At 57.6% G+C, this 13,140-nt stretch overlaps 1 protein-coding gene across 2 annotated transcripts; it reads left to right on the top strand.

Moving 5' to 3' along the window:
- Positions 1-3,151: 3,151 nt before the first annotated feature.
- PNOC (prepronociceptin) lies at positions 3,152-13,043 on the top strand. Of its 2 annotated transcripts, XM_075147983.1 has the most exons (4): positions 3,152-3,190; positions 6,936-7,072; positions 10,646-11,078; positions 12,039-13,043. In XM_075147983.1, exons 2-4 carry the CDS (start codon positions 6,953-6,955, stop codon positions 12,086-12,088), a joined length of 603 nt encoding a protein of 200 aa, XP_075004084.1. In that variant the 5' UTR covers positions 3,152-3,190; positions 6,936-6,952; the 3' UTR covers positions 12,089-13,043. The 2 variants fall into 2 exon arrangements, with proteins under 2 accessions (XP_075004084.1, XP_075004085.1); XM_075147984.1 differs by lacking the exon at positions 12,039-13,043 and having other exon boundaries at positions 10,646-11,245.
- Positions 13,044-13,140: the final 97 nt, after the last annotated feature.

Raw genomic sequence — 13,140 nt, 5'->3', positions numbered from 1 at the left:
GGCTTGAGCCTTCATCACGCTCATCCTCACCCCACCAGGGCATTGTCAATGGGAGTAAATCAGCAGCACTGGTCTGTACCCCCCCCCCGTTGGCATTTATCAACGCCAAACTGGGAGCAACGAAGCCCTTTAAACTGCTTCATCCTATTAAAGCAGCTAATCCCGCGAGCAGGATGCGGCCCCGGTATCGAGTGCCTGATTCTTGAAGAGCTCCTGGAAAATCATCTCCCGGGTGGTGGTACCCGCGCGGGGCCGGGAGAGGAGGGGGTGCTCGGGGGGTTGTTCCCGGGCGGTGGTACCCATGCGGGGCCGGGAGAGGAGGGGGTGCTCGGGGGGTTGTTCCCGGGCGGTGGTACCCAAGAAGGAGCTGGGAGAGGAGGGGGTGCTCGGGGGGTTGTTCCCAGGCGGTGATACCCAAGAAGGGGCCGGGAGAGGAGGGGATGCTCGGGGGGTTGTTCCCGGGCGGTGGTACCCAAGAAGGAGCTGGGAGAGGAGGGGGTGCTCGGGGGGTTGTTCCCGGGCGGTGGTACCCAAGAAGGGGCTGGGAGAGGAGGGGATGCTCGGGGGGTTGTTCCCGGGCGGTGGTACCCAAGAAGGGGCCGGGAGAGGAGGGGATGCTCAGGGGGTTGTTCCTGGGCGGTGGTACCCAAGAAGGAGCTGGGAGAGGAGGGGGTGCTCGGGGGGTTGTTCCCGGGCGGTGGTACCCAAGAAGGGGCTGGGAGAGGAGGGGATGCTCGGGGGGATGTTTTTCTTGATGGAGAGGATGGCTGCCCTATAAATGTCCGGAGTTAATTGGGAAAATAATCAAGCAGCATCCAAAAGCGAAGATGGGACGCAGCACACAGGCTTGGGTACGTCCTTGGCCCCTCCAGCTGCGACATTTAAGGGATCCACGAGACCAGAGGAACAACACAACTTCCCAGCTCTCGAGTTTTCCAGCTCCTGAGTCCTCCAGGCAGCTTTCGAATCCTCTCCATGTTTCCCTTGCGCCAGATCCCATCTGCTTTATGTCCTCTTTCTGAAAAGGATCGTTGCTTTTCCATGCTAATTGCCTGTCACTTCGAATCCTCCTGCTCTGCCTCGCCAGGGATGCTCTTCCCCCCGCCCCGAGCCGTGGAGGAGAGTGCTCGGTCGGACCCAACTTTGGAACAGAAATGCCCAAAAAACCTTAAAAAAAAATGCATCTGTATTTTCCAAACTAATTTTACAAGGGGTGAATCCTCCCCTGATCCCAAACCCGTTCCCTCCCCAGTACTGCCGATGGGAGTTTAGCTGCTGGTACCCACACGGCCCTGGAAAAACCTGGAAACGCTGCAAAAACGGGTATTTCTCCTGCCTAGAGTGCTGGCTTTGGGCACCTCGGCTGTCAATCACCCCCCCCTAGCCCTCCGTTAATTAGCAAGACGATAAACGACGTCACCCTGATGTCATTTGCTGCCTCCTGCTCCTGCCGGCTCAACAGCATCATCATCATCATCGGCTCAGACTCGGGGCCGTGGAGGCAATCCCCTTTGGCCGGGTGAGGGGGGAAGAGGCTCCGGTGCTTCAGTAAACGCCGAGAAATGAAAATTTCGGGGGGCTGCGGGGCTCTGGGCAGCCCCCAGAGCTTGTAAAATTACCCCAGGAGGGGACAAAAGAAACACGAAGCCTTCCCGCTCCGGCTCGGCGGCTGCTCGGCTTTGCATAAGAGCCAGGCAATATGTCCTTAATGAAAAAAAGAAGTGGTTAAGGAAAGACTGAAGCAATGTATGAAAAAAATTTAAAAATAAATATATATATAAAAAAAATATATATATTAAAAAAAAACAGCTTCCCTGTCTCCAGCACTTGCCTGGGAGCATGACGGGGAACCGCTTCACCCCCGGCTGCCCATGGGTCCTGCACAGCGTTGCTCACCAGCCCTATTTTCCCCTAAACCACCCAAAATCCAGGCTCGCGTCTCGCCCCCAGCGCCAGGCAGGTCCCCTCCAACCACTCCTCCGATGCCGTTTCATCACTTTTTGACATTTTCATCAATTTCTAGATTATTTTTTTGGTTTTTTTTGCGCCGCCGCATCCGAGGTCTCGCCCCGGGGGCATTAAACGCAACCGTGTAACAGCCGTAGCCGAACCCAAAAGCACGGCGAGGCGTTCCGCTCCCATCTCCAGCCCTTCCCAGGGAGTCGTTGCAAGAAATTACCAAGATAGAATCGCAGCACCGTGGCGGATTTTCTTATTTAATTGCCGAGGTGGGGCAGGGAGAGATGCCCGGGGGGTTCCTGGCTCCGCGCCGGCGGGGATGAGTGTTACGACTGCAGGTCACCTAAATGGGGAAAAAAAATGGGGAGACGCTGGTTTGCAGGAGGAACCGTTGAAGGTCAAGACCGATTTGGCCTTTCCAAACCGAAGGCAGCATCTAGTCCCGATGCCGGAGCGGCCAAATCCGGCTCCCCGCTTCGCGAGGTGCTGGCACGCGGCTGCGTCCGACTCGCCGGGCGTTTCCATCATCCGTGAAATGTAAAGTTGGAATTTTCTGCTCCCCCCGCCCCCCATCATCCGCCGAGCCCGAAATCAATTATTCCCACCCGCACGCTTGCCATCGATGCGCGACGCGCTCGGTAGCCGCGTGGCGTTGCCGCAGCTGTGCCGGAGAGGGTTGGTAGCGGGGTCGGGGACCCCCCTTCACCTCCTCCTGGGGTCTTGGCGGGGGGGAAGAGCCCCCCGGGAAGGGCTGGGGGCTGCTCCGGGGGTATGGGGGTGATTTTTGGGGCTCACCCAGCTGCTGCTGCCTTCGGGTCCTTGTAACCCCCCCAGCTCTGGACCAGGGCACCGAGCAGCGGCTTCACACACCCCCCCCCCCGGGGCTCCATCCCGACCCCACCATCCTGGGGATGCTCGGAGCCACCGCACCTTTGGATAACCACGAGGCCGGCACCCCTCACCTCTTTTGGGGCTGCCTCCCCAAGATTTGAGGAGGAGGAAGAAGAAAGGATGAGGGATGCAGGAGGGGGGGGAAGGATGCACAGCCCCGGTCCCCAGCTGCCGGCTGGCGCATCCCTCCGCCGGCAGCCCCCGGGGGTGGGCTCAGCGACGCACGTGTTCGGGGAGGGAGGTGTGGGGCTGTGTGTACACCGTCTATATATACCACCGTGGCACAGGCGCCGGAGGAGTCACAGATCAGAGGAGCCGGCAGCCGACAGCACACCCGCAGGTAGGAAATCCGCTTTAATTTTCCATCCTGGGAGGGCTCGGCTGGTTTTTTTTAGTCCGAGGATGGTCCGTCCGGCTTCGATTCACATCGATATTCCCCTCCCTGCTAAGGGTTAAATGAAATATCTTCCCCGGAGGGAGAAATCCATCCCCTCTATCCCAAGAGAGGAAAAGTTTCGGCTTCACCATCCAGCCCCAAAATCAAGCGGAGTGGAGCCGGAGGGATGCAACAGGAGTCGGCGCGGGCCGCCTGCCCGGAGGCGGGGGGAAGCCCACGGGGCGGCGGTGGGTTCCTCCGGGATGGGGAGGAATTTTTTAGGGGATTTTTTTGGGAGCCGCCGCGCCACGACTTTCCCCCTTCAGTATTTCTGCTCCTTTTTCTTCTAGCCAGGACTTCACCGGGGTCACCGCCCGATGCCCGGTTTGCGAGCGATCCCTTTTTTCCTCTGAAAAAGCACAAAAAGGAGGAAAATGGGGTGTGTTTTTTTGTGTTGCTTTCATTTTTTTTTAGTCCCCCCCCCCCGCAAAAAAGCAGGAATGAATGGCTGAGACGTGGGGACGTGGGGAGAAACCTTCTTCCCCGGCTTTTTTACCTCTAAACAGCCTTTCTCAGCCCCTCGAGCCCACATCTGTGTTTATAGTCGCGCCGCAGCGCCTAATTTTGGCCAATTATGGCCAATTACCTGATTGAGGGGGATCGACAAAAGGAAACGCTTATTTTTCTGGCGAGCGCCGGGCATCTGTAGCCAACCCCCCCCCCCCCCCCACTCCCAAATCCCTCCAGTTTTCCCTAAAATCCTCCCAAAAAGCCGGCGGCACGAAGCCGTGCGGCATCGCCAGGATTTGGGGGAGCCGGGGAAGTGTTTTAGGCGGTGCCAGTGGGGGACACTGTTGGACAATATTGCGCTTTTTTGAGTGGAAAAAGCTTTGACTCCTTCAATGCTGGCTCCCAGCGGGGCCGGATCCTGCCCGGTCGCATCTTCTCTTGCCCTCTGGATCAGGCCTTGGCTTTGGGCAGGGTGGGAATTAGCAGGGAAAAAATTAATTGGGGCTGGTTGAACTCCGGGTGTGGGAAGCGGGGAGCTCCTAAATGCGCTCCCCACGTGGCGGGACTGATCCTGAGCTGGGAAAGCGAGAGCATCGCTGCGTTTAAACCCTTGGAAAGGTGTTTGGGGAAGGATGGCGATCCCGCTGCCGGGATAATCCCTGCCGTTAGCATCTCCCAGGGGAAGAGGGGATGGAGCATCCCCGGGGAGAGGCAGGGAGCACCTCCCCCAGCTCCCACCCCAAATCGCATCAAATCAAGGGAATAAACCCCACCTCGGCGGGCACCTGCGGCCCCTTCCGCCCCTTCTCCCCGGGTTATTCCCATCCCACGAGCTCCGCTCCATCCTTCCCGCTGCCCCTCACATCAGCCCTTTGATATGGCTGCACCTCCCACATCATCCCACCCGGAGCAATAAATGAACGCCGTTTGTCCTGGCGGATAACCGGACCCCGCCGTTATCTGAACCGCAGGCTGGATTTCCAGAAAAACCTCTTTTTTTTTTCTCCTCCCCCCCCCCGCCCCGAAATATTAATGAGGGTAATTCAACTGGATTGAAAAACTCTTGAGGATGCGCCCTTGGGGTGGGGTGGGGGGTCCCAAAGCTGGTTTTGTATCCACCCTGGGATGGATAGGTTTCGTTTTGGGGGAGGAAGAGGAAGGTTTGTGCCCAGGAGCAGCCCCGGTGTCCGAGGAGCCGCGGGGGTGGCTGTGGTGCGACGCCGGGGCTGTCGCGTCCTTTGCCGGGGTCGATGGCAGCCCTGGGCGTGAGGGCAGCGGGGCCGGCTGGTGCATCTCTTGGGAAATAGGACCCAGGTTCGGTTTACCCAGAGGAAAAAATGGGGAAAAATACAAAAAAAAAAGGGGGGGAAAAATGGGGAAAAATGGGGAAAATGGGAAAAATGGGAAAAAATGGGGAAAAAATGGTGGAAAAAGGGAAAAAATTGGAAAAAGGGGAAAAAATGGAAAAAATGGGAAAAAAATGGGAAAAAAGGCATCCCTCTTTTTCTCGTGGGTCTGTGGCTGCGAAACTCAGAATGGGGCTTCGTCCGTCACCACCCCACAACCTGCCACCCCCCCTCGCCCCGAACACCCAAGGGCAGAAGCAAGAAAAAAACCCACCGCGCTCGATCCTTCCCTTTTCACGGGCTGATTTAATTTTTTGGGGGGGCACCGATGTGCAAAGAGGGGGGGGGGGTTTGTTTCCCTCTTTCCCAGCCCTGCCCCGGCCGGTGACGCTGGCAGGGTACCGCATCCCGCCCGCCCGATAGCATCTTTCAATTAACCGGGAAGAAAAGCCGAGCCGTAATCTCGGAGCCTCCTCCGCAGCCAGATGTGACCTGCTTTTCCCAGGACGTGGGACTTGCTGTCTCTTGGGGACATGGGGACAGGGCAGCAGGGGGGGTTGCAGCCCCCTCCCCGGCTCTGCCGAACCCCTTTTTGGGGCTGAGTGATTTTGGGGGGGGGGGTTTGCCCTCTCCCGGGAGCTTTCTGCCAAGCCTCTGACTCACACCGCCAGCCAGTTTTAATGAGACTCGACGAAGATTAAGCCTTAATTCCTGCTCCTTATCGCCTTCCCCTCCTACCCTCCAGCAAATGACAACCGGCTGGTGGGGACGAAAGGTGACCGTGACGCCAGTTGGGGACCCCGGCGGATGCTCTGCCTCTGTTGCAAGGAGTGAGGGTGTCCCCCCAACTTGGTGGGGTGGGAGATAAGTTGGGACCCTCCGCCCAGGTGCTCAACCCCCCCAAAAGTGGCCTGAAATGCTGCTGGAGCAAAACACAGGTTGCAAAGCCACCGTCACCGAGGTCTTCCTCACCTCCGAGCATCCCGGTACGGGGGTTTCTGGATGCTGCTCCAGCACGGAGGGACCTCGGTGCCACCAAGGGCAGCACCAACCTTCACGTCCCCATCCTGCTCCTCTCCATCACCTCCACCTCGTCCCCTCGCTGGCTGATAAACCTGATGCCAGGCAGCACCGGGACCTGCTCCCAAGGACCGCGGGGATGTCGGATCCCCTTTTCCCGGCGGGATGAGGGCAAGGGGGGGTCGGGAGGACCAAGTGTCCTGTTTGTTGATGGCCATGGGGATGCATCAGGCTAAATCTCCAGGAACTGGGAGGGAAGCACATGGCCTTGGTCATGTCACTTAATCACCGCCTGTCACCGACGTCGGCAAAGCCGGACGGGACACGGGGGGTTTTTTGGGAATTGGCTTTGCTGCTCCACACTGGGTGGGCTCAGATCCTGGCAATCCCTGCCGGCAGTGATGGCTGAACCCTCCCAAGATATGGGCAGGAGTGGTAGCACCCCAAAAACGGCCAGGAGGGGAAACCAGAGCAGGACATCCTCGCCTGGCTCCGGTGATGCTCGGATAAGGAGCGTCCTGCTCAGGGGACAGCCAGGGACGTGCTGCCCCGCCACGTCCACCCGCTAAAATAAGCCCTGGCCGGGACGCGTGCCATGAGATAGCCTGGAAAAAATTAAGCCGGGACACGCCGGATCTGTTTTGGGGATGAGGAGGCAGCCGGGCTCCTTTCCCAAAAGGATAATTTTGGCAGGGAGACTGGGAGCACGCGTTGCTTGGGGGGGGGGGGTGAGGGAGGGCGGGCTGAGAACGGGCACATTTCGGTGCAGGCGCAGGGCTCGGCGGTGCCGGTGCCGTCCCGGCTTGACGGGTTTTCTCTCTCCCGTGCCGCAGCCGCTGCCGGTGCCGCCATGAGGGCTGTGCTCTGGGACCTGCTGCTGCTCTGCCTCTTCGCCCGGGCGCGGGGCGACTGCCGGGGGGACTGCCTGCGCTGCGACCGCCACCTCTACCGGGACAGCTTCGACGTCCTCGTAAGTCCCTCTGCCTGCTGGTTCGTCCCCCACCATGGGCAGCACCCATGGGGGTAGCACCCATGGGTGCTGTGCCAGCTGCATCCCCCCTACACTGAGTGGGCACCCTCCATCCTGCGCCAGGGTCGGGGTTTGGGGTCGGGGGGGCTTTGGCTGCCGGTCGGCGTGGAGCCTGAAGGGGAAGATGCCGCCTGCCGTCACCGTCCCTCTCCTTGGGCACCCCCCCAGGGACAGCATCGGACAAGGTGGTCCTGAGGGAGGATGCAGACCCCAAATCAGCTGCCGGGAGTGATGGGGACAAGGCTGCCATGGCCCAAGGAGGGTCCCAGGACCCCGAGCATCCCCAGTTTTCCTGCCCCCATGGCTTGCGGCATTGCTATCCCCACCTACGCCAACCCTGGATCCCCCCGGACCCCCACCCCATCCTCCAAGGAGCCACCAAACCCCCTCTCCGAGCCCCATCAGGATGGGACCAGCTTTGCGGGTGCCTGGCAAAATGGGGTGTTTCGGGGGACGGGGCGTCGGGCACCCCGCAGCCCCTCTCGCCCTCTTGATTTGCCTCCATCACTGGATGGGAAGAGCCATTAAAGAGCATTTTTGGGTTTTTTCCAGCCCCTAATCCTTTCTTTTCCCCTCCGCTGAGCCATGGCCGGGCGCCGGCCAGCAGCGTTTCCTTCCTTCCCATTCCCCGTCCGCTTCCGGGGGGATTATCCACCTCCCCCCCGCCCGCTCACCTATTAATTAGCGACGATAAATCACGTTGGGTTGAGACGTCCACCCGAAAGGAGCCAGCAGTTCGGGAAGCCCCCAGGATGGGAAATGTCCCCCTGAAACCAGGGGGGGACCAGAGACTTCCAGGGCTCCGTGGAGATGCTGGAGCCACCTCAGTGCCACCCCCTTGCTGGCAAAGCCCTCTGCAGTCGCACGTCGCTGCCACCAAGTTTTGGGGCACGATGGCTCTGGTTTTGCCCCAAAATGTTGTTTTGCAGTCTGAAGGCACCAGCGTCTCTGCAGGGACCCCCCCCTTCCTGCCCGGTCCTGCTTCTGGAGCTGCATTTTGCTCTGTCTTCCCTGGTCAGCAAGATGGAGAGGAGATGGGATGGTTGGTGGCTCATGGGTCCTGTCCAAGGCTGTATCTCAAAACAAGAGTGGTTTGAACCAGGAGCAGAGGAACCCAGGGTCTTTCGAGGCTCAGTTTCAGCTGGAAGAAGCATCGTGGTGGGATTTAATAAAACCCTCCACCATTTCCAAAGCAACGGCCAGGGAAGTCCCATCAGCGACGTGGCTGTTCCCATCCTTCAGAGGTAGAAGTAGGAGATCCCCCTGAAGTTACAGGCATGTCTGCACCAGATCGCAGCTGCCAGGGCAGGACAGGGACCAGCTGATGGAGCTGGACTTCAAGATGTGGATGAATCACCTACGTCCTGGTCCCCAGAGTCATCTAGGGATGGTGCAAACCCACGGAAGGAGCGGAAGGAGCCTCCCCAGATAGTTTCGGCACTGGACGTAGAGGAGCATTGGCTGGTGTTTGCTGAGGACTCCCAAAACACTGCGAGCAGAAGCCATTTCCATGTGAATTAAGACCACAACACGATGGCCGAGGACCCTGGGATGTTCATGGTGCTGCTTTGTGGATGGGTGATAGGACCACTGGTGGTCTTCAGCCTCACGCCTGGGGTAATTCCTCTTGAAGCCTATTAGCTGGTGCTCATCAGAGCTGTTACCTGCATGTGATCCATCACCTTTCATCTCTAATGTGGGCCACTGCCAGGACACTGTCCATCAGCTGTAGACCCTGCCAAAGCTTTGGAGATCCCAGGACAGGATCCCAGCGCAGGATGCGCTCTGTGTCTCCACAAGGACACTCGTAGGTGTCCCAGCCTACAAGACCCTCGTCACCACCTCACTTTGGGACAACTATTTTTCTTTTTTCTTTTTTGTCTGAAGAGCCTGGCTGCCCTCGGGGGGTGGAAATAGCCAATTGCCGCAGAGCCCCGTGCTCGAGCTGCAGCCTTGAGACACCACGTTGGGACTTGCAGCACCTCTCACCCGGCAAGGTTAACGAACCCATGGTGAAGAGGGTCTTTGCAAGGGCTTTGGTCTTGCAGATGGCCTGTAGCAATGAGACACGCCAAAGTGCTTCAACATGGGGTCCCCCAGTTGGTGTTAAGCATTTAGAAAAGCCCACCATGAAGATAACGCTGGGATGGAGACACTCCAAGGTGAGGGAAGACAACCCTTCCCTTCTGGGCCCGCCAGCCCTGGTTTCTTTGGGCATTTATTTAGTTTGGTTCTTCTACGATATTCTCCTGGGTGCTGGTTTGGGTGGTACCAGCCCACTTGGGGCTATCACCCCACGGTGGTGCTGGGTCTGTGTCTTGCCATGGTGGATGAGGCCTCTTGGAAAAAGGGATGAGACGCAAACGTGGTGGGATGCACCCATGGGTGCTGAGGAAGCCCAATAGCACCTCTTGATGAGGCTGCTCTTGATGGCCTTTGAAGGGACGTGGCAATCGGGGTGGGTTCCTGGGGGCTGGGAGGGGGCAGATGGTCACACCTGTCTTCGAGGAAGGCATGAAGGAGGATCTGGGAAGCTATGGGCTGGTCGGCCTCACCTCAGTCCTTGGGGAGGTGGTGGAGCACATCATTCTGCAAAGCATTTCCAAACGTATGAAGGACAAGAAGGTCGTCGGGAGCAGCCAGCATGGATTTACGAAGGGGAAATCGTGCTTGACCAACCTGATAGCTTTCTGCAGTGAGACAACCACCTTGTCTTGACTTTCATCAGGCTTTGACATTGTCTCCCATGACATCCTCGTAGACAAGCTGCTGAAGCACAGGGTAGATAAATGGGCAGTGACATGGACTGAAACCTGGAGGACCTTGACATCTTCATTAATGACCGGCACGATGTGGCAGATGCACCCTCCGCAATTAGCAGATGATGCAGAGTTGGGAGGTGTGGATGGTAGACCACAGGGTCATGCTGCCATCCAGAGGAACCTTGCCAGGCTGGAGAAATGGACTGGTAGGAACTTCATGAAGTTCAACAAGGAGAAGAGCAAAGTCCTGCCCCTGGGGAGGAACAACCCCAGGCACCAGGACACGCCATGGGCACACGCCAGAGGTCCCTTCCCACCTCCGCCGTCCCGTGACTCAGTGATTTTTTGGGCTCATGCCCGGCTGAAGGACCCAGCAGTGCGGAGCATGGGGTGGTGGGATGGGAGCATGGACGTCAACGGGAAGTGTGGAGCGTGTCCAGCGCGGAGCAGAGCCTGTCTAGGGAGGGTCGGGAGAGGGATGCTGAGCAGCTGCCATGGCTCCCCAGCATCTCCACCACCACCACCACCGCTGGGAGCCCAGGAACAGGTTTTGGGAGGGGACACCTCACCGAACGAGGCCAGGCAACGGCTGATGAGCTGCCGGCATCTTCCCATGGGTGTCTTCCAACGCGTTGCATCGCTGGATGGGCTGGAAGTGGGGGGATGCCCGAGCACCTGGCATTTGGGGTACACCGGTGTCCCGAGGGGGGCCAAAACCCATCTGACACCCATCCCCGTGTCTCCTGCACAGGTCTGCATCCTGGAGTGCGAAGGCGAAGCCGTGCCGCGGGCCACCTGGGAGCTGTGCGCCGCCGCCGCCGGCCGAGCCGCCCCGCGACCCCGCGACCTGCAGGACGCCGGCGATCCCTGGCACGACGTGGCGGCGGTGCCGGCGGTGCCGGTGAGCCCGCTGCAGGTAAGCGAGCTGCTGCGGCGACGGGAAGCCGAAGACGAAGGCGTCGAACCGGCGCCGGGCGCCTTCCCGCAGCCACCCGAGGACATTTCCCGACGACTCGGCGGTTTCCCGCGGGGGACGCGCGGCTCGCGGCCGGCGCCGACGGCCAGGGGGGTGCAGAAGCGGTACGGGGGCTTCATCGGGGTCCGCAAGTCGGCGAGGAAGTGGAACAACCAGAAGAGGTTTAGCGAGTTCCTGAAGCAGTACCTGGGCATGTCGCCCCGCTCCAGTGAGTACGACATGGCCGGCGGCATCAGCGAGCACAACGAGATCTAACGGAGACCCGCGCCGCCCGGCTCGGTCCGCCATGGCCAAAAAAGTCAACCCTCTACCCCTCTACACCACATGTCCATAGGTGCAAATTAAAAAGGGGGCAAAAAAAAAAAAAAAAAAAAAGGGAAAATGCCGAATTGGAAACGGGGGAGGGATGCTGAGAGCGGCCGTCGGCACCTCGGCATCCGGAGGGTGCTCGGGGAAAAGCCCTTTGCCGTCAGCCCCCCCCCAGGGGAGGATGGGCAAAAGGGTTTTGTCCTCGACACCAAATAGGTCGGAAGGATGGTTCAGCCCCCGCAAAAAGCAGGAAAAAAAAAAAAAAATCAAAATAAGTTAAGACAATTTAAAAACAAATTAAAAAAAAAATTTGAAAACTTAAGTTTTAAAGTTTAAAAAAAATTAAATAAATTAAAGTAAATTAAAATAGAGTGGAACCTTTTCCTTTTCGAAATTAAATAATTCCTCCCCAAACTCTCCAGCTTCACATCGCCAAATTCAGCAGCGGGTTCACCCCGCGCTGCCGCTCCCCGGGGACCAGCGTCCCCCCCGCCGCCGGCTCCATGCCGGGATGCTCGGAGCCCCCAGCCCCTCTACCCTGCGGCTGCCGAGACCACCCATCCCCCCCCCCAAATTTACAATTTGGGAGAATTTTAAAATTTTTTCCCCTTTTTTTTTGGTTCTTTTTCCTTTTTTTTTTCCCCGGGTGGCGTCTCCCTAAATTAGGGGATGCACCCCCAGCCCCGCAGCCCCTGGGAGAGAGCCCCCCGCTCCCTCCGCTCTCGGCTCAGCTGCTTTTTTTTTTTTCCCTTCTTTTTTTTTTTTTTTCTTCTTCTTTTTTCTTTTTTTTTTTTCTTCTTTTCTTTCCTTTTTTTCTTTCTTTTTTTTTTTTTTTTTTATTTTATTTATTTTTTTATAGCGTTCCGGCACCGCATCCCAGCACCTTCCGCCAGGCACAGGCAAAATTAACCCTGCTCCTGTCCACCCCAGCAGCCTCCATCCTCTCTCTGACGGACCCCAAAGCGCTTCAGACTCGCACGCGTTCAGAAATCACTTTGCTCTTCACTCACTAAGCCCGATTTAAACCTGGACCCGACGAATTTCGGCCTCCGCCGGCGACGGGAGCGAGATGCCGCGGGGAGCGGGGGGAGAGGACCGCGGGGCAGCGGGCGGAAATGTAAACAAGGAAAAAAAGGGATTTTTGCAAAAAAAAAAAATCGGATTTTTTGGGGTTTGTTTTTTTTGGGGTCGGCCACCGTGAACACGTCACCTTGGATCCAGCGGAAAATCAGCCCCCACCCCACATTCCCAGTGCCTTCCCCGGCAGCGCTCAGCATCCCCCGGCCGGGGCTTTCGGCTTCCCACGGGATTTATTTCCAGCTTTTCGGATGGGGGATGCCGAGGGATCACGTCCCACCGTGGCTCCGTCCCCACATGCCCAACCCGACGGCCACCACAGCGGGGACCGGCTCCCACCCCAGCGCCCAGAAACCACCTGGAAATGTTTAATTTTTAAAAATTTTTTCCCCTTTTTTAATTTTTTTTTTTCCCCTTTTTTTTAAGTGTTTTCCTTGAGTTTTTGTAAAGCCTCCGGGGTTGACTTCTTTGCTCAGCAACACAAACCACGCGCGTGTTTTTGTTGCGTTCCCCGTCCCTCCCGCCCCGGCATGCATCGCATCCCAGTCCCCGTGCCGGGATGCGTATTTTTTTTCCGTGTCGCTCCCAGGAGGATCATCGGAGCCGGTTGATTCTCCTAATTTGCTAATTTTAGCCTAATTTGCTACCCAAAAAGCATATCCCGGGAGCGACTTCGCCCGGGTCTCGCCCGCAGTGCTGCCCTTCACTGTTTGTAAAAAAAAAAAAAAAATATAATACCCCCACGGAAAAAAAAAAAAAAAAAAAGAAAAAAAAACTTCTGAGATCTTGTTCTTTTTAATTGTTTCATACAAAGATTTCTCCATTAAACTTGTACATAGCAAAAGGATTAATAAATTAGTTTACTGTTTCTACGATATTATTGC

This window comes from Calonectris borealis, chromosome 3 (assembly GCF_964195595.1).
Source record: "Calonectris borealis chromosome 3, bCalBor7.hap1.2, whole genome shotgun sequence".
Classification (NCBI taxonomy): domain Eukaryota; kingdom Metazoa; phylum Chordata; class Aves; order Procellariiformes; family Procellariidae; genus Calonectris; species Calonectris borealis.
This window is presented reverse-complemented; position numbering and strand designations above follow the sequence as displayed.

Bases quoted from the DNA above. Each gene is read 5' to 3' on its own strand.
- PNOC (XM_075147983.1), top strand. From the start codon at position 6,953: ATGAGGGCTGTGCTCTGGGACCTGCTGCTGCTCTGCCTCTTCGCCCGG. The intron at 7,073-10,645 runs GTAAGTCCCTCT...TCTCCTGCACAG, and splicing joins GGGACAGCTTCGACGTCCTC to GTCTGCATCCTGGAGTGCGA. The intron at 11,079-12,038 runs GTGAGTACGACA...ATTTTTTTATAG, and splicing joins GGGCATGTCGCCCCGCTCCA to CGTTCCGGCACCGCATCCCA.